At 28.9% G+C, this 23,329-nt stretch overlaps 7 protein-coding genes and 1 long non-coding RNA gene across 16 annotated transcripts; 3 read left to right on the forward strand and 5 right to left on the reverse strand.

Moving 5' to 3' along the window:
- Positions 1-1,746: 1,746 nt before the first annotated feature.
- Positions 1,747-2,322, reverse strand: LOC122537093. The gene is made up of 3 exons (XR_006308543.1): positions 2,043-2,322; positions 1,889-1,954; positions 1,747-1,807 (listed from the first exon to the last, which is right to left on the reverse strand). It is a non-coding gene; the product is annotated as an uncharacterized LOC122537093 (long non-coding RNA).
- Positions 2,323-3,974: 1,652 nt separating this feature from the next.
- LOC122537177 (inositol polyphosphate 1-phosphatase) lies at positions 3,975-7,084 on the reverse strand. Of its 4 annotated transcripts, none has more exons than XM_043670201.1 (5): positions 6,937-7,084; positions 6,085-6,330; positions 5,594-5,864; positions 5,033-5,201; positions 3,975-4,945 (listed from the first exon to the last, which is right to left on the reverse strand). In XM_043670201.1, exons 2-5 carry the CDS (start codon positions 6,295-6,297, stop codon positions 4,501-4,503), a joined length of 1,098 nt encoding a protein of 365 aa, XP_043526136.1. In that variant the 5' UTR covers positions 6,298-6,330; positions 6,937-7,084; the 3' UTR covers positions 3,975-4,500. The 4 variants fall into 4 exon arrangements, with proteins under 4 accessions (XP_043526136.1, XP_043526126.1, XP_043526118.1 ...); XM_043670191.1 differs by lacking the exon at positions 6,937-7,084 and adding an exon at positions 6,411-6,709 and having other exon boundaries at positions 6,085-6,314; XM_043670183.1 differs by lacking the exon at positions 6,937-7,084 and adding an exon at positions 6,413-6,708 and having other exon boundaries at positions 6,085-6,337.
- Positions 7,085-7,210: 126 nt separating this feature from the next.
- Positions 7,211-9,229, forward strand: LOC122537162 (protoporphyrinogen oxidase). The gene is made up of 2 exons (XM_043670148.1): positions 7,211-8,429; positions 8,606-9,229. The coding sequence occupies exons 1-2, from the start codon at positions 7,299-7,301 to the stop codon at positions 8,936-8,938; spliced, it is 1,464 nt and encodes a 487-aa protein (XP_043526083.1). The 5' UTR covers positions 7,211-7,298; the 3' UTR covers positions 8,939-9,229.
- Positions 8,506-11,111, reverse strand: LOC122537243 (transcription initiation factor TFIID subunit 13). Of its 3 annotated transcripts, XM_043670285.1 has the most exons (5): positions 10,937-11,111; positions 10,524-10,761; positions 9,946-10,047; positions 8,838-8,890; positions 8,506-8,760 (listed from the first exon to the last, which is right to left on the reverse strand). In XM_043670285.1, the coding sequence occupies exons 1-4, from the start codon at positions 10,961-10,963 to the stop codon at positions 8,886-8,888; spliced, it is 372 nt and encodes a 123-aa protein (XP_043526220.1). In that variant the 5' UTR covers positions 10,964-11,111; the 3' UTR covers positions 8,506-8,760; positions 8,838-8,885. The 3 variants fall into 3 exon arrangements, with proteins under 3 accessions (XP_043526220.1, XP_043526212.1, XP_043526208.1); XM_043670277.1 differs by having other exon boundaries at positions 8,506-8,890; XM_043670273.1 differs by lacking the exons at positions 8,506-8,760; positions 8,838-8,890 and having other exon boundaries at positions 9,859-10,047.
- A 104-nt stretch (positions 11,112-11,215) lies between these two features.
- Positions 11,216-12,857, forward strand: LOC122537171 (putative methyltransferase C9orf114 homolog). The gene has a single exon (XM_043670160.1). The coding sequence runs from the start codon at positions 11,216-11,218 to the stop codon at positions 12,314-12,316; it is 1,101 nt and encodes a 366-aa protein (XP_043526095.1). The 3' UTR covers positions 12,317-12,857.
- LOC122537213 (ribulose-phosphate 3-epimerase) lies at positions 12,518-13,547 on the reverse strand. The gene is made up of 4 exons (XM_043670237.1): positions 13,224-13,547; positions 13,022-13,129; positions 12,721-12,942; positions 12,518-12,637 (listed from the first exon to the last, which is right to left on the reverse strand). Exons 1-4 carry the CDS (start codon positions 13,458-13,460, stop codon positions 12,527-12,529), a joined length of 678 nt encoding a protein of 225 aa, XP_043526172.1. The 5' UTR covers positions 13,461-13,547; the 3' UTR covers positions 12,518-12,526.
- Positions 13,548-13,675: 128 nt separating this feature from the next.
- Positions 13,676-19,436, reverse strand: LOC122537196 (neural/ectodermal development factor IMP-L2). 3 transcript variants are annotated; one of them, XM_043670219.1, is made up of 7 exons: positions 19,349-19,436; positions 16,008-16,196; positions 15,718-15,779; positions 15,548-15,632; positions 15,270-15,459; positions 14,601-14,914; positions 13,676-14,409 (listed from the first exon to the last, which is right to left on the reverse strand). In XM_043670219.1, the coding sequence occupies exons 1-7, from the start codon at positions 19,349-19,351 to the stop codon at positions 14,377-14,379; spliced, it is 876 nt and encodes a 291-aa protein (XP_043526154.1). In that variant the 5' UTR covers positions 19,352-19,436; the 3' UTR covers positions 13,676-14,376. The 3 variants fall into 3 exon arrangements, with proteins under 3 accessions (XP_043526154.1, XP_043526161.1, XP_043526147.1); XM_043670226.1 differs by lacking the exon at positions 19,349-19,436 and adding an exon at positions 18,635-18,795; XM_043670212.1 differs by lacking the exon at positions 19,349-19,436 and adding an exon at positions 17,049-17,239.
- A 2,426-nt stretch (positions 19,437-21,862) lies between these two features.
- LOC122537229 (transmembrane protein 170A) lies at positions 21,863-23,137 on the forward strand. 2 transcript variants are annotated; one of them, XM_043670262.1, is made up of 4 exons: positions 21,863-22,068; positions 22,326-22,461; positions 22,557-22,662; positions 22,820-23,137. In XM_043670262.1, exons 2-4 carry the CDS (start codon positions 22,362-22,364, stop codon positions 23,013-23,015), a joined length of 402 nt encoding a protein of 133 aa, XP_043526197.1. In that variant the 5' UTR covers positions 21,863-22,068; positions 22,326-22,361; the 3' UTR covers positions 23,016-23,137. The 2 variants fall into 2 exon arrangements, with proteins under 2 accessions (XP_043526197.1, XP_043526192.1); XM_043670257.1 differs by having other exon boundaries at positions 21,864-22,068; positions 22,208-22,461.
- Positions 23,138-23,329: the final 192 nt, after the last annotated feature.

The following is a 23,329-nucleotide window of genomic DNA, read 5'->3' on the forward strand; positions in this document are numbered from 1 at the left end:
GACGCCTCCGACACCCGAGTTTAACATACAACTTTCACACTCTAATTTACGTACCATTTTCCTGAAATCGACTGACAATGGCTGGCGAACATTGCGTAAAACGTGATTAAAATACGTTTATATTTATATCCGAAAAAGGATAATTTCTATAGAAAGTACATGTACAAGTTGACTTAGAATCATTTTATAACTAATCGTGTAATTAATAATATAATCATAGTATAGTCAATGAGTATAGTTATTATTACATAATAAATTTTTTTTAATAAATATTTTAAATATATCATTTTATAATGAATGGAACAATAAAAACGACGCAATTCCACATCCTAACCACACATACATACACATGTGGAAAATACGTCGTGCACGATACGCTAACACATTGTCAGTCGCTGAAAAATTTTTTATAAAATTATAAACTATGGTCATCGTGTCCAATGTCTTTCACCCACCCAAGTAGCACCTGGGCACGTGAGTGAGATCCTGACAATGAACACGGAAGGGGTTAAACCTGAAAATCCTGAACTAAAAGAATGATTAGTTTATGTAATTTACATCTAACAGACTGTTAGATTATTTTATTTCAAACTGAATTTACTCTAAGCTTTCAAAAATTATTGAAATTGCAAAAAAATAAAGACAATAAACAAGACTTGAATTTGTTAAAAAAGATACTATGAACAATTAAACAATCAAAGTCAGACAATTGACTCCAAATTAAATACTGATATAAATAATCTCAGGCGACTTCTTCATCAAAGCACATCTTCGAAAATACGAAAGCAGTGTCCAAACTTTGTTGCTTTGATTCAAAAATCTGCCTGTCGCGAAGTACCTTCTTGCACATAAATGTCATACATATTTTTGCGGAAAAAATTTTAATCTATTACATTTCAAATTCTACCGTGGTTTATAATTATAAAACATAATTAATTAAATCATTTAATACCATTATAAAAGGGATGATTAAATTTAAAATTATTAATTACTATAATAAAATATATTATCAGTACCAATAAGTAACTGCATCTTTCATAGCAATGAAATCGGAGAATATCCGTTTTCTCTATTATGAAATGCTCAAACGTCAACTCAAATATTTATAATTCATTATAGTCATATGAAAAGTCATATAGATATTTTACTTTTGCAACCATTTATATTGAAGGTACTTTAATTTTATTACAAACGTATATCCTAATTGTTAAAATCGCGATGTGCGAGAAGCCCTATCCTGATCTAATACATAAAAAATCTGAAAAAAAATGTTACTACTCACGGGTACAAAAAATACCCGCGGTCACTATGCTCATTAAAAATTCTACGTATACAACCAGTCACTCGTGCCGATTCGGACCTTTCGTCCTACGACATGGTTGAGTGACCGGAGGAACACAAATGCATGCGACTCACGGGATAGATGTGAAGAACGTTATCACCGATGCTGCACTGGAGCAGGAGCAAAGTTATCGAGTAGATACCATTGAGAATCCCATGATGTAAGTGAACGCCGTGAAAAATTTCTTAAAAACCATAAAACATTTTCTTTCTAATAACAGTGTTATTTGTGAAATTTTAAATTTTAATAATGATAAAGATTGAAATAATTTGAAGTGTTTTTATTTTAAAATTATAAATTTACATTCAACTGTAGTAGTTTATAAGTATAATTTTACATTCAGCAATAGAAAGAGAACTATAAAGAATAAAATTTGAATACAACGTGCTAAAATACTTACATTTTTAACTTTTGAAGCATCATAAGATTCTTGCAGGATCAGGGGAAGTAGAGACTCTAGGAGATCTGTAACGAAACATTAAACATTAGAATTTATATTTAAAAGCGAAGCAAAATCTCAAGTTGGAGGTAATGAAATATTCTTACATTATTGACTCTAGAGTCACCGTTGGATTTTCCCCAAAAAATGCAAAACTTGATGCTGTGAAGCGTCTGTAACAAACATCAAACATTATTTTTTACTTTGTTGTCAAATTTGAAAAATTGAATAAATTGAGATAGAATATATAAAACTATTTACGATCTTGATCTAAGGAGAGGCCTTATCCTCTTGAGCACTAACTCTAATAACGAAAACGAATATTCGACAAAAGAAAATACAAAAAAATAAAAATGAAAGACTATCAACGCGCGCGTTTAAATAACAATCGATAGACTCACTGACTCTAACTTCGCGAATTACAGTTTGAATGGATTGATTATTTAATTTAATGAGAGCCATTTTGCTCAGAAAAATATAAAAATATTTCGCAACAAACACTGACTCTACCAACCGCATTGCACGCAGTCACAAAAATTTTCTGAAAATAAAGAAATAAATTTTCTGGTTAGTAGAGGAAGAGGGAATGAAAAATTTTATTAAAATATATCAAGCAGTAAAATTATTATTTTAAATATTAAATACCTGCAAACTTTTGGATAATACTTCTTTCTGGATGACTTTTCTGGACAACACTTTCTTCTTTACAGACGAGGTGTGCTTCCTTCCGCCATTTTTGCCGCTTAAAGATCGATCGTGAAAAATATCGATTATTTCGATAATCGTAGGAAGTATAGTTGCATGTTTCACCGTCGAGGCGCTGCAATCGCATGTTTCGCACGAAACGATAACTAGGAATAAAAAATGAAAAACTCTGATCTAAATCAAACACACAAAATTCATAACAAATTCTTTAAAAAACGGTTATATTTACACACTTGATGAAAAATTGTCAATACTTTAAACTGCGATATGAGAAATTTTATTATATTATAATGAGTAGAATTATTATTCTAGCCATTAAATAATAATCCTCAATAAATTATTGTTGAATTTAGTACTGAAATCGTTAAGAATTACACAGTATGAGTTTAAAGAATCAACAAATAAATAGAAAATGTTACAGTAGAAGTAAAAGCATATTACATATAATAAAAAGGTAGTCATATTACAAGGTCACAATATTTATTATAGTTAGAATTGAAATTAAATTTTAATATAAAATTATAAATAACTTTTAGCACAGTATGTTCTGTTTAAATGTTTATATGCTATTATTTCTATAATTGTTGAAAATTATATGTAAGAATTATTTGGTTAATTCTTACCTCGAGTTGAAGGTAGAATTAATCGAGTTGAAGTTGATACTAAAAATGTATGTTTCCTTAAAAATTCACAATACAAACGCAAGTCTAACAACTATCAATTTAAATTTTTAACTTCTGGATGATTCTTCTGGATAATACACTGGATAATACTTTATTCTTTACAGACGAAGTGTACTTCCTTCCGCCATTCTTACCGCTTAAATATCGATCGTGAGAAATATCGATTCGATTCGAAAATCGTAGGAAGTGTATTGCTTAGTTTGCCGTTAGAGCGTTGTAATCGCATGTTTCGCGCGAAATGATAATTTGGAATAAAAAATAAAAAATTAAAGTATTAAAAAACCAGTGAGTTTTTACTATGTCTTATTGTTTACTATGTGTGTGTAAGATGTTTAGTCTATTCATATATCTCGTCTATGGTACTTTGTTGTAAACTTTCATAACGTATTTAAAATGACTCACGTGAAGGTAGTTATGGCAGACGTCGAAGCGACGCGTTTAAACGATCCGTTGAAACTTCCGAATAATTTTGTTGGTTTTATTGTTTTAAGTGTTACACCATTAATATTTAGTGTTATATTCGAAGAAATATGTAGAATTTGAAATACATAACACAATGAAATATGAAGAAGGATCACAATGGAATATGAAGAAGGATCACAATGGAATATGAAGAAGGATCACAATGGAATATGAAGAAGGATCACAATAGAATATGAAGAAGGAATATTGTGAGTGAAACATATAAATTATTTTTAATATTTATTTTATATTACATAACATGACGTTATCTATGACTTTAAATAACAACTTTATATTTATTATTTTTCATTTACAATGTTAAATTACATTTAAAGATTGCAAACAACAAATATTTAAAAATTCAAATGAAGTTCACCTATTTCAGTTTAAGTATTATTAATAGCTATACTTAATTTTCATGTACTGGATTTCAATTTCTAAAATTTTTAGTTGAAACTGTTTTCATTGAATTTATGACGTTAAAATTATATGTAATAATTATTTGATTAAATCTTACCTTGAGTTGAAACCTATTAAAATCTATTTTGATAAAAGTGAAAGCACAACTATGGGAGTTAGCTTACATAAACATCACAGGAGAATGACTTGTTTTTAGAATTATTAAATCAATAATAAAATATACATTAAATATAATAAACATTTGTCTAAGTAGTTTAAAAGCTTTCAATTTTACAATTACGTGATAAACATTTAACACTTCTGTTATCGAATAATTAAAAAATTAAAAACATTAAAATTAAAAATAAATAAATAAAATTGGATTTTTAATAATGAATGCAGCATGAATTAAAGAGCTTCCAAACACCATTAACATCTAGTTAACAGAATAAATATGTGGCATAGTATCATTACTTGCATAAAATCGACTTTAATGTTTGCAAAGTTTCAAAATTTCGATATGCTATCAAACCATTGCTATTCGAAAAATTGGTGGACGTGGATAAATATTTTACATCTATATAATTCGTATCAGGATTATTTACAAAATCTTGAAATTCAATAATACCTCCATTTAAAGAACGTAAAAGAGCTTGTGGACCACATGTATCCCATTTATATGTGGATCCTTTGGATAAAATATAAGCATCGGCCTGACCAAGAGCGACGCTTAATATTTTATAACCAGCTCCAGCTGCTTCTACTAGAGTGAAACCAGCATCTAAAAGTTTACATTTCACATTTTCATCTTCAACTCTACTCAGAATGATTCTTTTTTTGTCAGTGAATTCTTCCATTATAGAACATGTTTTAACATTGTTTTCTACAAATCCCCAATAGCAGTTGCCTTTCCATCTATTAAGTAAAATGTGATATTCATTAACTGCTAATATTTTACAAATATACATTAAACAAATGTAAATTAGATTTCATTTCATTTACTGCAAATCCACATTAGTATAAAAAGGTTGATTGACTACTCCCACAATTGGTATGCCTGTGCTTTTTAAATATACTCCAATCAAAACAGTGACACATCGTAAACCACTCATATGTACACCAGTGGCTTCATCCACCTTTTCACCTCCATTTATATAATCAGCAGTTGAATCTACAAAAGTTCCACGAATTGCTCCTCAGGCATGCTTTATTAAACTACAAAACAAATAGATCATTTGACAAATAATTTGCTTAAGTTTATATATCGTGACAATATCATTAATATATACGCATAATAATAATAAAATAGAATAAAATAAATCATTATAGAAAATGAACAAAAAAGGGATTAATTGTAAAAACAGAGAAACAATAAAATTCAAAGCAACTTTAGATAGAATTTGACATAATAAAAATTAAATTATATGAAAATGAAGATATTTACCATTTAAATTTTCCAGACATCGTTTCAATACAAATACTGGTATTAATATTATTTTATATCTGTTAGATGTATAGTAAATCTTTATTTTAATATACTTGAATTATACTCATGTTTCTTACCAATTGGATCTATCCATATACCAAGATCATAAATGTCAATATCAAAACCCAAAGGTAGTTCTGCTACCATTGGAATATCTAAAAATTGGACATCCTTATGAACTTCAGTAGCTAATAATTCAGCAGTTGCAATATCACTACCCATCACTTTGGCTAATAGTTGAGTAGTTTCTCCAATAGTTGGACATACTTTAACCACTATAGATTCACCCATGGCGTTACTGAATGTATTAGTTTCTTCTCCTTGTACTACCTTAGCGAGTTCTGGAAACTAATTTTCTATCAATGATTTTTGTTTTATTTTTTCTTTGTGAGAAGGTATATCTAGTAGTTTTTAATCTAAACGTATTGAAATAATTGTTTTATGACAGTATTACATATGTTTGTTACAGTATTACAATCTACTATTAATAAATAGGTATTTCTAAACCAAAGAATCAAATCTATACTACATTATATTATATACTATATAACATTTTCTATTAACTTACCTCTAATCCTATGTCATGTTTAATCGTTTCTTGGATAAGAACATCGGCCAAAGTTTTGAAATCTTGGAAAAAGCGTGGATTCTTTTCTGCCTCTGACTTTTCTTGTACAAGCAATTTAAATAAGGCATTATTATGCCTACAAGCTCTTGCAATATTTGCTGCTTTTTCTGAAACTTTCAGAAGGATTGACAACAATCTGCTTCCGTCTTTCATTGTAATAATTAATGATGCTCCAAATTTTAATAACTATAATATCAATAACTTGTTACAATTTAAAAGCTATAAAAGATTTATAAAAAATATTTTTAAAACGATAAAATACACACATTATACCGAATCTGTTAAAGTATGATTTGGCGGGAATCCGTGTAAATTCTATTATATAATTGTAGAATATTGACGTAGCATGAAAACGAACTAGACAATATGTAGGTAGTTACAATTGAGTTTGCAATTCAAACTCAAAGTATCTGAATATTAAAATAATCATTCATGCATAATAATTTCAATGACGCAAGCAGACATTTCCATTTTTATCTTAATCAATTCAATATAGTTTCACCAAACTTGTTGTGTATAATTAAATATGTTTAATGGAAATGATAAAGAAATAATAAATTAAATTTATTATTATGTTTTATTAAATTTTTGAATGATATGTTGACGACAAAACGAATATGTTTTCCAAAAAAATTGATTATATTATGATTGTTCCATTCACTGAAGTAATAGATATAAAATAATACACGATTCAATAAAAATAAAAATTAAGACGTTTATTTACATTAATTTTTATTGTCAAATAGGAAGTATCACTCTTACATTATATCTGAATTTTTACTTCATACGTACACAATGATTCTATTCATTTCCAAACGAGTATAACCTTTCTTGAGTATTAAATGCACCAATATAATTAGTCCATGAAATAGCAAAATTTATATAACATTGACAGTGCATTTTTAGATACACAAATATTTGATTCTTTTTATATATGTTTCTATTTTTATAAACTATATACTACTAAACTATAAACTTAAGTTAATAAAAATAGAATAATTTGGTGCAATACATGTATATAGTATATAATAATTTTAATTTAATAAAAAATAATTCATTTGGATAGTAAAAAAAAAGAAACAGAAGTATTATTTAATTTGTTTTGTACAATATAATATATAAATTCATACATTTATATATATTTATACAATATAATGACAGCAATATTAGGTGGTGGTATATCGGGTTTATCAGCTGCACATTATGCTCTTGAAAATCCAAAATTGGCTCCATTAGTTATATTAGAAGCTTCAAATCGTGTAGGTGGTTGGATACGTTCTATAAAACAACCTGATGGAACAATCTTTGAAACAGGTCCAAGGGTTATTAGAGCTAACTCACATGATTTATTGAACTTAATAGAAGAATTAAACTTATCATCTAAAGTTATTCCTATCAAAATAAATCATCCTGCTGCTAAAAATCGATATATTTATACTGATAATGTATTACATTGTTTACCTAATTCTCTAAAAGGAATTATAACAAGAAATACACTGTTAAATCGTTCTTTAAGTAGTCTTTTATGGAATGATTTCAAAGCAACAAAAGTTCATAAAGATGATGAAAGCATATATAGTTTTGTACAAAGAAGATTTGGCAAAGATGTTTCTGAAAAGATGGTTGCACCGATATTATGCGGAATTTGTGGTGGTGATATACATCAATTAAGTGCAAAATCTTTCATGACGAATATATTTGAAACTGAACAGAAATATGGCTCTGTATTTATGGGTCTTGTACAGAAAAAATTTTCAAACATATTAAATATAAAGAAAGAGAAAGAAACTAAATTAGGAAACACCAATAAAACTCAGAAAGTAGTAAAATCAAATAATACATCATTGCACTTAGTAGAAAGAGCTAGAAAAGAAAAATGGAGTGTATGGGGACTTGAAGGTGGTTTTGAAAAATTACCTCAAACACTAGCTGAAAATATTACAAAGCGTGGTGTGAATATAAAAATGAAACATAATTGTGAACGAATCACATTTAATAAAAATTATGTAGAACTAATTGTAAATGGAAATGTTGAAAAATATTCTCATGTTATATCAAGTTTACCTGCTAAAAATTTAGCTAATTTAATACAAAAACAACATCCAGAACTATCTAAAGAATTGTATAGTATACCTACAGTAACAATAGCTGTAGTCAATCTTCAGTTTTCTGAAAATGTTTTACCAATAGATGCTTTTGGAGTCCTTATTCCACCAAAAGAGGAAATTCCAATTTTAGGCATAATATTTGATACATGTGCTCTTCCTCAAAATTCCAAAATGACAGTATGTATAAATATAAATATTTATTACACCAGCTTAATATTTTTTATGATAAATTTTTTAAAAATGTAGCCTTGTATTGACAAAATGATCTTTAATATTTAAATAATTTTTTACAAATTTATAATAGACTAGAAACATTTCTTGTTCGATATATACAATTTTCTCTTTAAATCCAGGTACTAACAGTAATGATGGGTGGTGCATGGTTTGAAAAATATTTTGGTAAATGTTCATCAGAAGAACATTTAAAAATGGTAGCAGTTAAATATACAAATCAACTTTTATCCATTAATGAAGATCCCAAGACATATAACGTTTCCATTCTAAAAGACTGTATTCCACAATATATAATAGGTCATGCAGAACGTTTAACTCGCATCCACGATTATATCTCCGCGCATAAAATACCTTTAGCATTGTGTGGCTCTTCATATCACGGTGTAGGAGTCTCTCATGTTATTCTGTCAGCAAAAGAAGCTGTTTCTAATATCAATCAATGTATGATATAACTATGAAATTTAATCAATTTATCTTTTCTTATTTGAAAACGAAATAATATACATGCAAATACATAAGCCAAAATAGTTTTTTTTTTTAATTAACTACAATTTAATTTGAATTAAAACATGCATTGTTCATGCTACATAATAAAAAACAGAGCAATTTATACAATAAATTAAAAATAATAAAAACTAAAGGAAACATTATAATATACGAATTGAGTGATAGCTCAAAATTGATTGCTTGAGTGATAGCAAAAAATAAACATAAATTTTAGTAATAATATACATGAAAATATACAAAAAAATATACATAAAAATAGTTATTTCAAACCAATTTAATGGAGCTGTGAAAAAATTTTTTGCTATTAAAATAAAATGTATATATGTATTTTTATTATAAAATTATGAATAAAATAAAATATAAAATGTTTAATGAAGATATAAATTTTTGTTTTATATTCTGTTTTACACATACAATATTATTAATACTACAAAATAAAATGAAATAGCAGCCACAAAATAATTAACATAGTTTATAATAAAACTAAGTATTCTAGGAACTCAAAAATATGTGTTTATATATGTATTATATATTATATATTATATAAAAATATGTTTAAAAAAAGATTTAAGCAATCTTAAATATATCATTATCTTTTAATTATGTAGATAAGCAAGCATGAAGTATCATAAAAATGCAGCACACAAGCATATAGCATTCCATACTTGTAAATAAATCAAAACTGTGCAGCTACTATAATACAATAGTTATTTTTAATAATAGCATTATATAGACTCAATAAAATAGACCATTTATGTTCAAATTCTGCAACTTCTTCAAAATTTATTTTTAATAATAGTATTATATAAACTCAATAAAATAGACCATTTATGTTCAAATTGTGCAATTTCTTTAAATATCATAAAAAAAATCTCTAATAAAATAATAAAGTCAAGCACAATAAAAATTTTTTGTTATATGCTTTGATATGAAATTTACTGACTAACAGTACCTGCATATTTAACTTCATCGAATGCTTTTCTAGCTTTCTTTAATTCTTCATTCATTGTGAGGAGATCTTTGACTCTTGCATATTTCCTAGGATCTTTTCTAACTGTAAAATAAGATTTTTTAATTAAATAAACCAATTTTTAATTTATAAAATAGTAATAATTTAAAATATATTATTAAGAAGTTAATAAAGTAGGTTGTCCCAAAAGTTTCTTTCATGCAATGTTAAGATTTGCATGCAGAACTTGAAACAAAAATTTATATCTTTATTAAACATTTTATATTTTATTTTATTCATAATTTTATAATAAATATTCTAATTCATCCTCCATACTCTTCAAATATTGCATTTGATTACTATTTGTTCTTAAAAAATTTAGCTCAATAAATGACAAATGGCTACAGAAGTTTTAGAAAGATAATTTTTGGAGAAATGAAAGAAGATAAAAGATCAAAATAATGATCAAAAAAATTCATATAATTTTACAATATGATATAAAACATAAAATAGTGTATAATATATCCGTTATTTGAAACAAAAGAAATTTTTGAGACAACCAAATAGATATTGTTGTTGACCTAAAAATACAACATCCTCTACTTGTACACGTCCAGTACGACCAATTTCCATAGCTCTGTGTGTCATTTCCGTAATAAATTCAATGACTAAATCTTCTAACAAATCTACACTCTCTGTATAAGGATTTTGATCATCGCCAAAACCATACATCATACAGCGTAATTCTTTCGAAAATAATCGTTTTCTACCGCCGGGTAAAGTTCCGCCAATCGGAATTTCTGTCTCTTCATCTTCGAACTAGGAAAAACAATTTTCGTGAATAACGTTTACTGATAATTGTGTTTGCTAATTTCAAAGACACATGCTTATTAAATTTATTTTCAACATGTTTGAAAGAAACAAGATTAAGGTTAGATACTTTATATTAAAAATTGAACATTGAATTAAATATAGTAAGAAATTTTATAAAAACCTGTTCAAAACCTTCCTCTGTGGCCATTATTTGATATAATTATAAGAATTTTATAAAAATTCAAGAAAGGTTTTATTCAGTGAAAAAACACAAAACACACTAAAAAGTGGCGTTGTGAAAGTAATGTCAATCGTTACCCCAAGTTAGAAATTAGTATAGTATAGTATAGTATATACGACAATAGTGTTCAATTGGTTTTAATAGTTTTCGAAAGTTAATTGTGAAGAATGATAAATATCTCAAAGTTTAAGGGGAGAATTTGAAAAATATTGAAGAATTATGTCGGCAGTAATTCCTACAGCCAAAACTTGGAAGGAAACCAATCGTTTACATAAAGAACAACGAAAAATATGGAAGGAGGAGAGGTTAGCAAAAAAGCTAAAGAAAGAAGAAACTAAAAAAGAATTGCAGAATGAAGTGATTAAAGTTGCTGAAAAGCAATTCGAAAAGAAAGACATTTCGACTCTGAGTATCGCAGTTCCAGGCTCGATTTTAGACAATGCTCAATCGCCAGAATTACGAACATATTTGGCAGGGCAAATAGCACGTGCAGCATGTGTTTACAAAATAAATGAAATCGTCGTGTTTGATGATAAAGGAGAGGTAACTGAAAGTGAAAAGAAAAAAATAAAGACTGACGAAGTCTTAGGTGAAAGACGAGTTGGATGTTTGCAATTGGCTAGAATATTGCAGTATCTTGAATGTCCGCAATATTTAAGAAAATATTTCTTCCCAATCCACAAAGATTTACAATATGCTGGAGTATTAAATCCTTTGGATGCACCACACCACTTACGTCAGCAAGATGTGTCTTTATATAGAGAAGGAGTAGTTACAAATAAACCAGTCAAACCTGGCAAAGGTTCTTACGTAAATGTAGGATTATTAAATGATGTTTGTGTGGATAAAGTGTTAACTGATGGATTAAGAGTTACAGTGAAGATACCTGAAGACCAGTCAAATCCAAAAAAATTAAAAGGATATATTGTTCCACCTGATGTTCCCAGATCAAATAATGGAATATATTGGGGATATTCAGTGAGATTAGCTAATAATCTTACAGAGGTATTAACTCAATGTTCTTATAAGGATGGATACGATTTGACCATTGGTACTTCAGATAAAGGAAATTCTATTGATGATGTGGAACCAAAAAGTATCAAATACCATCATGCTTTAATAATATTTGGAGGATTGTCTGGATTGGAAGCAGCAGTAGAGAGTGATCCTAAAGTGGATGTGGATGATATTTCTTTAGTGTTTGATCATTATTTAAATACTTGTCCACAACAAGGATCAAGAACTATTAGAACAGAAGAAGCTATTTTAATTACTTTAGCAGAATTAAGGACAAAATTGTTTCCCAAAGTTCCTCCGTAATCAAATGCTCAGTTTAATAATTTTGTAAATAATTAAACCATCAGTGAATATAAGTGACTGTAAGTAATGACACAAAAATTATAAAAATTTGCTTCTTTATATTTCTTTTTTCATTAAAGATTGTATACAAAACTTTATGTTTCCAAAATTTTTTAATATATAAGTACAACAATCTTATATTTAGGAGATAATTTTCTTTCCTTTTTATTTTCAACTATTTTGCAACGCACAATTTACTGTATCTCTTAAAGTTCTGATAACTTTTGCTTGATCAGAAGAACCTATGACGGCTGTTCCAGAAACAATCATATTTGCACCAGCCTAAAAAAAAAATATACATGTATGTAGTTTCTTTTGATTAGAGTATACACTAAGATATATATCTACTAAATTGAAATATATACATTTGCACAGGCATTAATAGTTTCTGGTCCAACACCTCCATCAACTTCTATATCCAATGTAGGATAATTTTTTCTAAGCCATGATACTTTTTCCATCATTGGTTCAATGAATTTTTGACCACCAAAACCTGGTTCTACAGTCATAATTAATACCATATCTGCTAGATCAACATATTCTACAACTACATCTACCGGAGTCCCTGGTTTAAGTGCTACGCCAACCTTTCATTTAAAAAATGATGCCTTTAGTATAATTTTTAAGTAAACAAATTTAATTTAAGAGATTATATAGAATACATACTTTCATTCCTGCTTCTCTTACTTTTCTACAAATTAATGGAACATCCTTCACTGGTTCAACATGAAATGTATATTGGTTGACACCAGCATCAGCCATTGGTTCTATCCACTAAAGTTAAAAATTTATTACAAATATTTTTTCAAAAAGTGTCAATAAAAATAATATACAATTTAAATTAAAGCAATGCCAAAGTAAAATATACCTGATTAGGATTAGAGACCATCATGTGCGTTTCAAGAAAAGCATCTTTTACTTTACTTCGAAGACATTTTACTAATGGGTGGCCAAAAGTAAGGTTAGGTACAAAATGACCGTCCATAACATCTAAATGTAAATAATCAGCACCATTATTAATTAATCTTTGCGATTCTTCCGAAAGTTGTGCCAAATCAGCGTTGAGAATCGATGGTCCAATTTTTGCAACCAATTTTTTTGCCATTTTTCAATTAGAAAATATTACAAACATATGACACGTGTTTTTAGTAATAATGATGTAGCGTTATCGGCTGGACTAATGATCTTTTGTACAAGGTCATTTTTTTATAACACTTATAACTTATTGCATTGGTTAAGAAATTGAATAAATTGAATATTTATTTAAAAATTTAATTCAATTCAGAGAAATTAGATAGTGGAAAATAAATACAGCACAAATTTATAAACATTGTACGAAATGAAATTTATTTATTTATACATAAAAATATAGCAGTTCATAATAGGCAATAGATTACGATAATTTCAAACGAATAAGAAACTAAAATACTCAAAATAAGTAAAAAGTACTAATTAATACTAATAAGTAATAAGTAAAAGAAAAATCGAAGTCGGATGATTAGCGTGTTTCTTTTCTATCGAGTTTTCTAGAATTTAGCAGTTGATTTTCTCTTTAATCAAAGCTTCTCTTCCGTTATGCTTGCCTACTGAATTCACTTCCAATGTACATATACAATAAATAAATAATTCGTTTAAACTATAATACCTCATTCGAGAGATACCGCAGTATAGATAATAATTAAATATTAAAATAGTTTTAAAAAATCGCTTTAAAATTGCTAAATTTTTATCATAATCAAATACAAAAACTCTTTGGCATCTTAATATCTATTATAGAACTTTAAGTAAAATAGCGGCTGCGTTTTAATCAATAATTACTAAATATAGCGTCGTTGATTTTTAAATGCATTGTCATGTGTTCAGTATCGTAATATGTATAATCCTATATATAATGCTTATACTGAAAAAACAATACCATTTGAACGCTAACAAAGAGCGAAATTTAGCGCAAGAAGATTGCGGCATATCATACAATGATAGCCCGAGATCGGACTGACTGGGTTCATTTTTGGGACAATTGTTTAGTTGACTGTTCGAGCCACTTCCTTTTCAGGCTGAAAAATAAAATGAGAATATGTTTATTTCAATTATTTCCTAATTTTACAATTAAGAAGTTCTTCCTTCTTTTTTCTTTTATTAAGATTATGTTTGTATTTTATTAAAAATCGCTAGGAAATTTTAATAATTTTTTTTCTATTTTATCAATACTAAATTATTAGATTTAAATAAAAATATAGGGACCTACGCGTAAAGGGTAAAGGAATGTACTGACGACTTGTTGTTGGTTTTCAGACTTGGCTTGACAAGTATAGCCACCCATGTCTTCCCATAAGAGTTCCTCTATCAATAAGTCACCGCTACTCAATACTTTGTGTCGCAAGTTAGTTGATAGGCTTAGAGGTACGTTGTAGTTATCCAACCAAGTGATTTGTGGTGTTGGTTTTCCACTTGCTCTGCAGGGCAATATAACAGTCGCTCCAATATTGGCTACCAATGTTGGCGAGTAAAGGGTGATTATTGGATCACTCTCAGAACTGCAGTTGCCGGTACTACCCTCATCTGTATCAAACAAGTCGTTAAATGATAAATTTTTGTCTTTTGAACTGTTCGAAATTATTCCAGTATTATAAAAGAGTCACAACGAGTCAAAATGAATTGCAATTGAATCCATAGTACCATTTGATGAGATTCAAATCGTTTCATTATTATAATCATATAAAAAAATAATGAGCTGATGATGACAACTGATGTTGAATTTGATCGCCAAATTAATATATGGGAAAAAGTGAAAAGAGAAAGCGAAATATATGAATAAATTATAAAAGAAAGGAGGGTTGCATGATAGTTGGTCAAAGCTTCATGTTAATGCAGTTTCAGATGATTGACAGTTAATTGTTAATTGTATTCCACTTACGGTTAACCAGCAGCACCGTAGGAGTAGAGATCTTCACCTCTCTCGCAGAAACCGACGCACAGTAGATCAATCCAGCATCATCTGGAGTAACGCATTCTATCACGAGTTTCGAATTAATTCTGGCCACTCCTTTCCACTCTTCAGATGGATCATACAAGGAATGCGTGCTGGCTTTCACGTACGCGGCCAACTATTACAAAAAGAACATTAAAAATTAATAATCTCTTCTTTCCTCTTGGTCGTATAATATCAGAACTGTGTCTGGTTGTAATACTTACATCTTCATAGCTGCCGCTCCCCGTGAACCAGAAAATTTCCGGTGGGGGGCTGCCACTAGCTTTGCATTCCAATTCCACTTTACTTCTATAATAACAGAGAAAAAAAAAGCAGTATTATCGATGCGATTGTTACATTTATTCTTTTGTTATCTTCGATATATGATACTTACCCCAAAGTAGTCTCGATGCCGTTTACTGGGTTCTGTGTGATTTTGGTCCATGGTTCTACAGGCTGAGAATCAAAATACGTTGAATTTTATCGAGAATGTATTTTCAAAATAATTATTATTTTATATTCTTGCTTTACTTATATTATAATATTGAGTCATATGTTCTTGAAATTTTTTTCTATTTAGAATTCATCTATTCTTTTAAGTTCTCCCTCTCTTTCTCTCTCTTTCATAAGAGTTTATTTCTCGAAATAATAGAAAAACGAATCGATCAATTATGTTTACTTTACCTTTCGTACACCATAGTCCAATGGTGTTAGGAAATTGGAGCTGTGCTCTATTATTTGCCTGCTTATGCTCCTACGTTCTGCAGCTCGTTCGACAGCATGCCGTGGCAGGAATGAAAAGGGATGTCCCGAAACCGTATATGATACGGTGATAATGTAAACGAGATTAATCAGTATTGAACACGATCGCATCTATAATAAAAATAAAAAACAAGACTGAATGGCGAAGTCGATATATCGTTAGCAATTATGATCGGTAACGTTACGAGCTAACAATGTTACATCAAAGAAACTAATTTAATGAATGTGAAAGGACATTGTGCAATGATTGAATCAGAATGAAGCCGAAGAACACTAACGTCACGATCCTTTCGCAGAAATTGGACCGATTGAATATAACAATGCGGATTTAATTGTCGGGTTAGGTGCGCGATTTATAATATCGATTCATTCGACCTTCCTTCGAGGATACGAATAAACACAATTGGCAACAATGAAATTAAACTCTTGAGAATGCGATGATAATTAAATATCTCTGGTAATAACCAGAATATATATTCTATTCTTTCTCTTTTCTACTTCGTCCTTTATCGAACCGTTATTAACACCATTAACGTCATTAATTTCGTTTAATAATTTCGCCAATACAAGTTAATAATATTACGATTATTCCCTCGGTTATATGATTGCCGCGTTTTTCCCACCACTTCGGCATTCATCCCGTAATGGCCTCGTTTATAATCGAACGAAAGTGTACGAAATTTTTACGAATGTATATATCGCTGATAACGGTCAAAATTGTATAGGCAATCCTGTAATTTCGAAATTACATTTACAAATACACATATAGGTATATCGTGTGACGACGATTTTGAAACGATTTCGTGTTGAAACTAACGTGAAATATATATGGCGTGCTGGATGGATCGTCGGATCAGTCGCATGGCCTGCTCGTTAATGTGAGCATCGAAATCACCAAATTAGGGAGATTTCTTTATCTATTGTATTTTATTATCGTGTTATAGAAGACGAGACACTTGATACCTTGACCGCGTATCCTTGTGACGATGAGTCGACAACGTGTCGCACGAGGAATGTCTGATTTCCGAATGACATCTCTCGCTTCAACCGAAACCTGTGTCTCTCACGGTTCCTCCACTTCGACACGTTTCGGTTTGGACTTTAGAGGCGTGTACGTGCTGGCCGCGTCGTTCACCGTGACTTTGAAGCGTTCCCTCACGGAACGTTATTCTCACGAAGTTCACGAATAAAATTTAGATGCTACCGCATCATTTTATCTTCGGCGTTCTCGTCCCGCGTTTCTCCCCTTTTTCTTCCTCTCAGTCACTCAGTCAGAGAGTCTTTGTGAGAGGAAGGAGGAAGGTCACGCGTACTGTTTAAAGGAGATTAAGTAACTCGGCTGTTAACGAGACAAGATGTTTGGAAATGAATTCGCGCGAACGTTAATGAACACACATGCGGTGCAAAAAAATAAGGGAGAATCTCAAGACGATACGATGCGACATAATGTGTGCGCACGTGTGTGTGTATGTGTGTGTCTCGCTTTCTTTTTTATTTTATTTCTTCTTTTTATTTCTTCCCTTGGAAACACTTGCATACAGCGTGTCCCGAGCAGTTAAAAGTGGTTGAAACTTCCAAAACGGTTTCGCAATAAGATTGGTACTTAATATCTTCAATTTTTTAATAAGGAATAAATTCAATCGATTGTGGAAAGAATCTTATCTAGAATTTTATCAGTAATTACTTGTGTAAGCAGGAAAAACGTGTTACATTTTTTATTCATAATTTAATTCAAGAGATCAAATCCAGTTATATTGGAGCCAAGAGTCAAAATACGAATAATCAAACATTTTTATGTATTTGAATGTAAAATTAAATGTTATAGATGTATTGGTTGAAAATTTATTCTAAATTTATTTTGTGTCATTGACTATGATACTTGCATATTAATTACTTACATATTGCACGTTAAAATAATTTGAAATTTTTTGAGAAAGTTAATATTAATCGATGTTAATGAAAATGTTTGATTCATATTTTGCCTAGTTTCGATAATAAAAAAGATTAATTACAGTGTGTAATAGTGCAATTCTGTCAAAAATTACGACATACATAAGTAACGTTGTTGGAATGTAATCAAAAATTGATATGGCCACAGGTAGATGATGTTATCACAGGCCAGTATTTAAACATCTCTAAATCTCTTCGAGAACGATCACGATCAAATTAAACGGAAAGTGTCGAGCGATTTGATTTGGAAAGTAGGATAAATCGTCTAGTCTATGATATCTAAAATCGGGAAAGTTGTTGAAAAATTCGCTCGTTAAAGTGTATGTACCTAAAAATAGAATGCAGTTCTCTGCACGTTATCTGCTTTCGAGGGACCAAGGGATATAAATTGAAAAATCTACTACATTCCTATTTAAAAATTTATGTCGTCTGTCACTTTTTATAGTTACCTCTCCTATTTATACAAATTTCGTCTATATAGTGTCTCTATTATTTTCCTCACATAGAATCGATTTACACGTGGTCTAAAGTCGAAAATTTTCACACCGAAATGTATGTATCATATATTCTGTTTCGAGAATTCCTTTTCGTTTTCTTACCTTAAAATCACGATGGATAATTGTCACACGTAGATAAAGTCCGTAAAAATATCGAATCTAGTACTGCTATGAGATAGAACTTTCGATAAAGATACTCGCGTCGGAGATGCTTTCTAGGAGCGCACATCACGGGAGAAGGTTTCGAACCGAATGATGCAACTTCTTATACAATCTTCGCATCTTCCCTATGATCTCGCGCCCTCTTTCCGCGGAGCCCTTTAACGCATCGTAATCTAGAGATGATATCAGTCAGCCTGTAAACTACGATAAGGAAATATGCAATATGAAACGCGAATCACGAAATGGGTTAAAATTTTCATTCTTTCCTCCTATTTTGTTCCTTCCTTTTTTTCTTTTCTTTTCTTTCTCTCGAGGTATATGCATTTAAGAATATTTTCAAAAAATAAGATTTTTTTCTGTATTAACTTTTCCTTTTTTTTCCTACGTTTGTAAGACATTACATTATATTCTTTCCAAAGAATAAAAAAGACAATGTGACATGTTCTCAAAGAAAGGAAAAAAAAAAACTAAAAAAGAAGAAAAAACCAAATAAATCAGATTTCACCGAAGACTTTCTCCTTTCTTTTTCAAATAAAATACATCGTCGAAAGTTAGTATTAACGATGGTTTATTGGCAGTCCGAGAAACTAGTCGATAATTCTGATTTTTATGACCTGTGATCGAGGATCCACGTTGGGAAAGTCACAGACTTACCATTTTTTTCACTTTCTCTTGGAGTTCGAAAATGACAGTCGACGTTTACTATTAATCGACAGTTTGTCAGCAACGAATAAAAATACTGACTGAGCGTAGAGGAACAGTTATTGACACATTTATATATTTCGAATGTAGGAATGGGCGCCCTCGCTTACATTCGATTGGACGAGACAGCGAGGAGTAGGGCAAAAAACCACACCAAACAATTGAATTCATTATCCCCGCGTCTCGTTTGTGCACATGTAATAGTCGTATCCAATTTACTTCCACCCTCATCTATGCCCATCATCGATTTTTACTTCGATACAGCCACTGCGATAATTACTTTTATTGAAACTAATCGTACCAAGAAAGAGGCGTTCACAATTACCCCCAACCAGCATCTTCTCGGTCAGATCCAACCGGTACGAAAAGACTGTCGAAACTTCAATTTGCCGAGGTGTTTAACATTTAAACACGTGAACCATCATGAATGAGCTATGATGAATAATTGTGTGGGTCTCTGATTAATTGAAAGACTATCGTAACGAATTGATCTTATTGAATTCCCGATGCCATTGACTTATCAGCAAGTTCCAAATCATTTTTAATGAGCTTCTTCTCTAAGTCGTCGAGCAATTTTTGAACTTTAAATTATTTATTTACGTAAAAACATGTATTTATTTAATATGTTATTTTAATGTTTGTTTGCAACATACGTAATAATTTACATAATATTTTTCATTTTTAATTTAACAAGATTATATTACTTCGGTATATCTATAATCATTGATTTTATCTATATACACTCATACATAAAACATAATGGTAAAAAATTTAGTTCGTTCGGTTCTTCGTAACTTGAATTCTTCGAATAGATAGCGTATCGGTATGCCATGGGAATAGGGAGCTTGAAAACTAGAAAATTTCTTATGGTATGTGTTATATCATATATACATATGTATACATATAATTCTATGTGTGTATTTAATACACGTGTAGATAATATAAAAAATTTTAAAAAAGAATTGAAATTAGAAATGTTCGAATTAATTTGCTATAAAACATTCAATTATATATATGGGATAGAGTTAAATTATTTCAAGTTGAAAAATATGACCATAAATATAATAATATTTATGCTTTTATGTTCCATAAATCTATGTAATTATTAACTTATTATTAACTTAAATTAAAATAAAAAAATACGTGAAAGAAATGTTATCCTGTTATAATATTAATAAAAATTGCATTGAACGGGTTTAATTTAGAATAAAGGATAAAAAGAATAAAATAAAAATTAAATCGATTATACATCAATGGAAATGAAATCATTTAATCGTAGAGTATGTGAGTATTAGAAAGTAAAATGAAATTACATTTTTTTTAATAAGCAAACCAAAAAGATATATTTTGATATAACACGTGTCGTGTTTTTCTCAATAGAATGCAGATTTTTCAATTTTCGTCCATTATTTTCATTAGTTCATGTTTGGACAGTTTGATTACCTACTGAGATAATCTGCAATCGCGAATTACAATCAGTGGATATTTTAGTGTCAAGGATGACCGAAAAGAAATGTCATCGATCTATTGCGTTATGTTATGTTAAGAGGAAGAGTTTTATTTAATCGCAACATACAAAATTTCTAAATATTTATACAAAATTAACGTGATTTAAGTTTCAGAAGAAAAATATAGGTTTGAATATTTTGTAAACATATTAAAAATGTACAAGAAATTTTATTTATGCTAGTTTGTTTATTTATACATTATTTAACATTGAAATAAGTGGTTATATTTCGTTTGATGTTGATTCTATTTCAATTGCGTTTAATAATTTAGCTGTATTAATGATATCTCCCTCTATATTTTTTAAATTTGTGTCAATCTCTTTTACACCTTGCAATACATCTTGCAAAATCTGCGAATTAGAAAGAGCAAATTGTTATAGTATGTTGTAGTTAATTCATATAAAAATATACATAAATATATTTTTTATGAAACTGAATAAAAATCTTATCATAAGAAAGATATGACAAATATTATAAAACAATATTTTTTTTATTGTAAATATAACCTCTAACCATTTTTATGTTTTGATAAAGTAACATAGTATTTTCTTCTTTATACTGAAAGGGAGGTTCATAAAAAGATGCTGAAGACACTGATCTATCGGTCATGTTCAATATATTATTCTATTATTATTTGAATCTTTATTACTTTTATCTTGCTGTTTTTTTTTGAACTTAACCAACTCTGTCAAATTCTGCTTATATATTTTAGTTTTAAATTCCCTAGCGATTCTACAGAGAAATATTTCTAGTTTGACACACTGTGCAAATACACCTTTATTCTATAGTCAGATAAATTGTACAAGGAAATCAATTAATTATTATATTACGAATCGTTATACTTTATATATCACGTAAAAATAATTCTATCTGCAAAATATACTATTTTATTTAATTTTTGTTAATCTATGATATTGATTTTATGTTTCGAATAAATTTCAAAGAGTGCGCTGATAATTCTACGTATTTCGTGTTCACTTGTCTTTCTAAGATATAATAAGTTTAAACTGTTATTATGCTGATTGTCAAAAGAATGTTAAAATAGGTTACGTGAGAAATGATATTAAATGTGTATTAATATTTGCTATTAAATATAGAAGTAATTCATCAACATGTATGTCTTGATATGACGTATAATGCACAAAAACAATTTAGACTGAAGATGTAAGTTAAAATTGATTCCTTATTATTTTGTTTTCAATTCGTGGTAAATTGTATGAGTTTTTAAAGAATGAGCCTTCAACTTTAATGTAATTGACGACATAAAATTAAAAAAATTCACGTGTATGATACACTATTGCAGGGCTTAAGAACATTTTTCTTAGATGTTATTTTAATTGTATAAAAGACTATAAAATGTGTTCAATTATAGTTACAAATGCATATTATTGAAGGTATAATTTCTCTTAATGTTGATGTAGAAAGATTATCTTAAAATATTTCTATAAGCAATTATAATGGAAGCACAAACAGATACTTCTGTTTTGCGACCTCCAGTTACTTTAAGAAATATTAATACTGGCAATGGTTTTTATACACCTTTAACTTCATTTGCTGGTATGTACATATTTGTAAAAATAATTCCAATTATTTAAAATTTCTTCTAAGCTTTTTCTTTTAAATATCTCTCTTGGTGTCCGTAAATTTTACAGAAATGTGGTATCACATATTTTTATGGGCCCTATTTTCTTCAATTTTTGTTCACACTATAGCTGGTGCTATTTGTTTTGCTACATTAAGACAACATAAATATGGAAAGTGAGTATAAATTTACTACATTGTTCTAATGTAGATAAATAAATTTATAACATAATAAATAATATATTGTATTAACTGATTAAATTAACAAGTTAAATATAAAAAAAGATTAAATTTTTGATGTCTTTAAAATAACTAAATAAATTTTCATTTAAAGATTCTTCCCATTGCTGATTATAATAATGGGCATATTATTGCCACTAACATCAGGAGTTCTTAGCTCTGCTGCTGTTGCTTTTGTATACAGAGCATCTCGATATCCACTGCCACCATTGTACGCATTATTTTGGGGTATTGGTCAAACTGTTGTAGCAGGATGTGTTGGATTCACAAGGATATTAGCAACTTTATAATGTGAATCAAAGTTTGTAAATAAATGAGCCACAAGACATTATTATTCAGGAATATTGTATGTAATATATAATGAGGAGTTTTAAAATTTGAAAACAAATAGTATTTTGTTTTAGTATTAGTAATAGTAATTATATAGTATTAGCAATAGAAAATAGAGTAATGAAATTTGTACATATATGAATGTATAATATTGTACAAATGTATTGAAAATTAGGATTAAAATAATTATAAGATTTTCAAATTAAAATGTCAAAGAATATTATTTACTATTTATGTAAAAATGAATGATTTCTAATATAATTTCAATTATTTT

This window comes from Frieseomelitta varia, unplaced genomic scaffold (assembly GCF_011392965.1).
Source record: "Frieseomelitta varia isolate USP_RPSP 00005682 unplaced genomic scaffold, Fvar_1.2 scaffold_160, whole genome shotgun sequence".
Taxonomy (NCBI): Eukaryota; Metazoa; Arthropoda; class Insecta; order Hymenoptera; family Apidae; genus Frieseomelitta; species Frieseomelitta varia.

Coding starts and splice junctions, on each gene's coding strand:
- LOC122537177 (XM_043670201.1), bottom strand. CDS start 6,297: ATGAAAGACGGAAGCAGATTGTTGTCAATCCTTCTGAAAGTTTCAGAA. Junction 5,865..6,084: donor AACATGACATAGGATTAGAG/GTAAGTTAATAG, acceptor ATAGAAAATTAG/TTTCCAGAACTCGCTAAGGT. Junction 4,946..5,032: donor TATACTAATGTGGATTTGCA/GTAAATGAAATG, acceptor TTTACTTAATAG/ATGGAAAGGCAACTGCTATT.
- LOC122537162 (XM_043670148.1), top strand. CDS start 7,299: ATGACAGCAATATTAGGTGGTGGTATATCGGGTTTATCAGCTGCACAT. Junction 8,430..8,605: donor CTCAAAATTCCAAAATGACA/GTATGTATAAAT, acceptor CTTTAAATCCAG/GTACTAACAGTAATGATGGG.
- LOC122537243 (XM_043670273.1), bottom strand. CDS start 10,963: ATGGCCACAGAGGAAGGTTTTGAACAG. Junction 10,762..10,936: donor CAGAGGAAGGTTTTGAACAG/GTTTTTATAAAA, acceptor TGTTTTTCCTAG/TTCGAAGATGAAGAGACAGA. Junction 10,048..10,523: donor AGAGGATGTTGTATTTTTAG/GTCAACAACAAT, acceptor CTTATTTTACAG/TTAGAAAAGATCCTAGGAAA.
- LOC122537171 (XM_043670160.1), top strand. CDS start 11,216: ATGTCGGCAGTAATTCCTACAGCCAAAACTTGGAAGGAAACCAATCGT.
- LOC122537213 (XM_043670237.1), bottom strand. CDS start 13,460: ATGGCAAAAAAATTGGTTGCAAAAATTGGACCATCGATTCTCAACGCT. Junction 13,130..13,223: donor TGGTCTCTAATCCTAATCAG/GTATATTTTACT, acceptor TTTTAACTTTAG/TGGATAGAACCAATGGCTGA. Junction 12,943..13,021: donor TAAGAGAAGCAGGAATGAAA/GTATGTATTCTA, acceptor TTTAAATGAAAG/GTTGGCGTAGCACTTAAACC.
- LOC122537196 (XM_043670212.1), bottom strand. CDS start 17,120: ATGTCATTCGGAAATCAGACATTCCTCGTGCGACACGTTGTCGACTCA. Junction 15,780..16,007: donor TGGACTATGGTGTACGAAAG/GTAAAGTAAACA, acceptor TTTGATTCTCAG/CCTGTAGAACCATGGACCAA. Junction 15,633..15,717: donor GGCATCGAGACTACTTTGGG/GTAAGTATCATA, acceptor CTGTTATTATAG/AAGTAAAGTGGAATTGGAAT.
- LOC122537229 (XM_043670262.1), top strand. CDS start 22,362: ATGGAAGCACAAACAGATACTTCTGTTTTGCGACCTCCAGTTACTTTA. Junction 22,462..22,556: donor ACCTTTAACTTCATTTGCTG/GTATGTACATAT, acceptor TAAATTTTACAG/AAATGTGGTATCACATATTT. Junction 22,663..22,819: donor AGACAACATAAATATGGAAA/GTGAGTATAAAT, acceptor TTTCATTTAAAG/ATTCTTCCCATTGCTGATTA.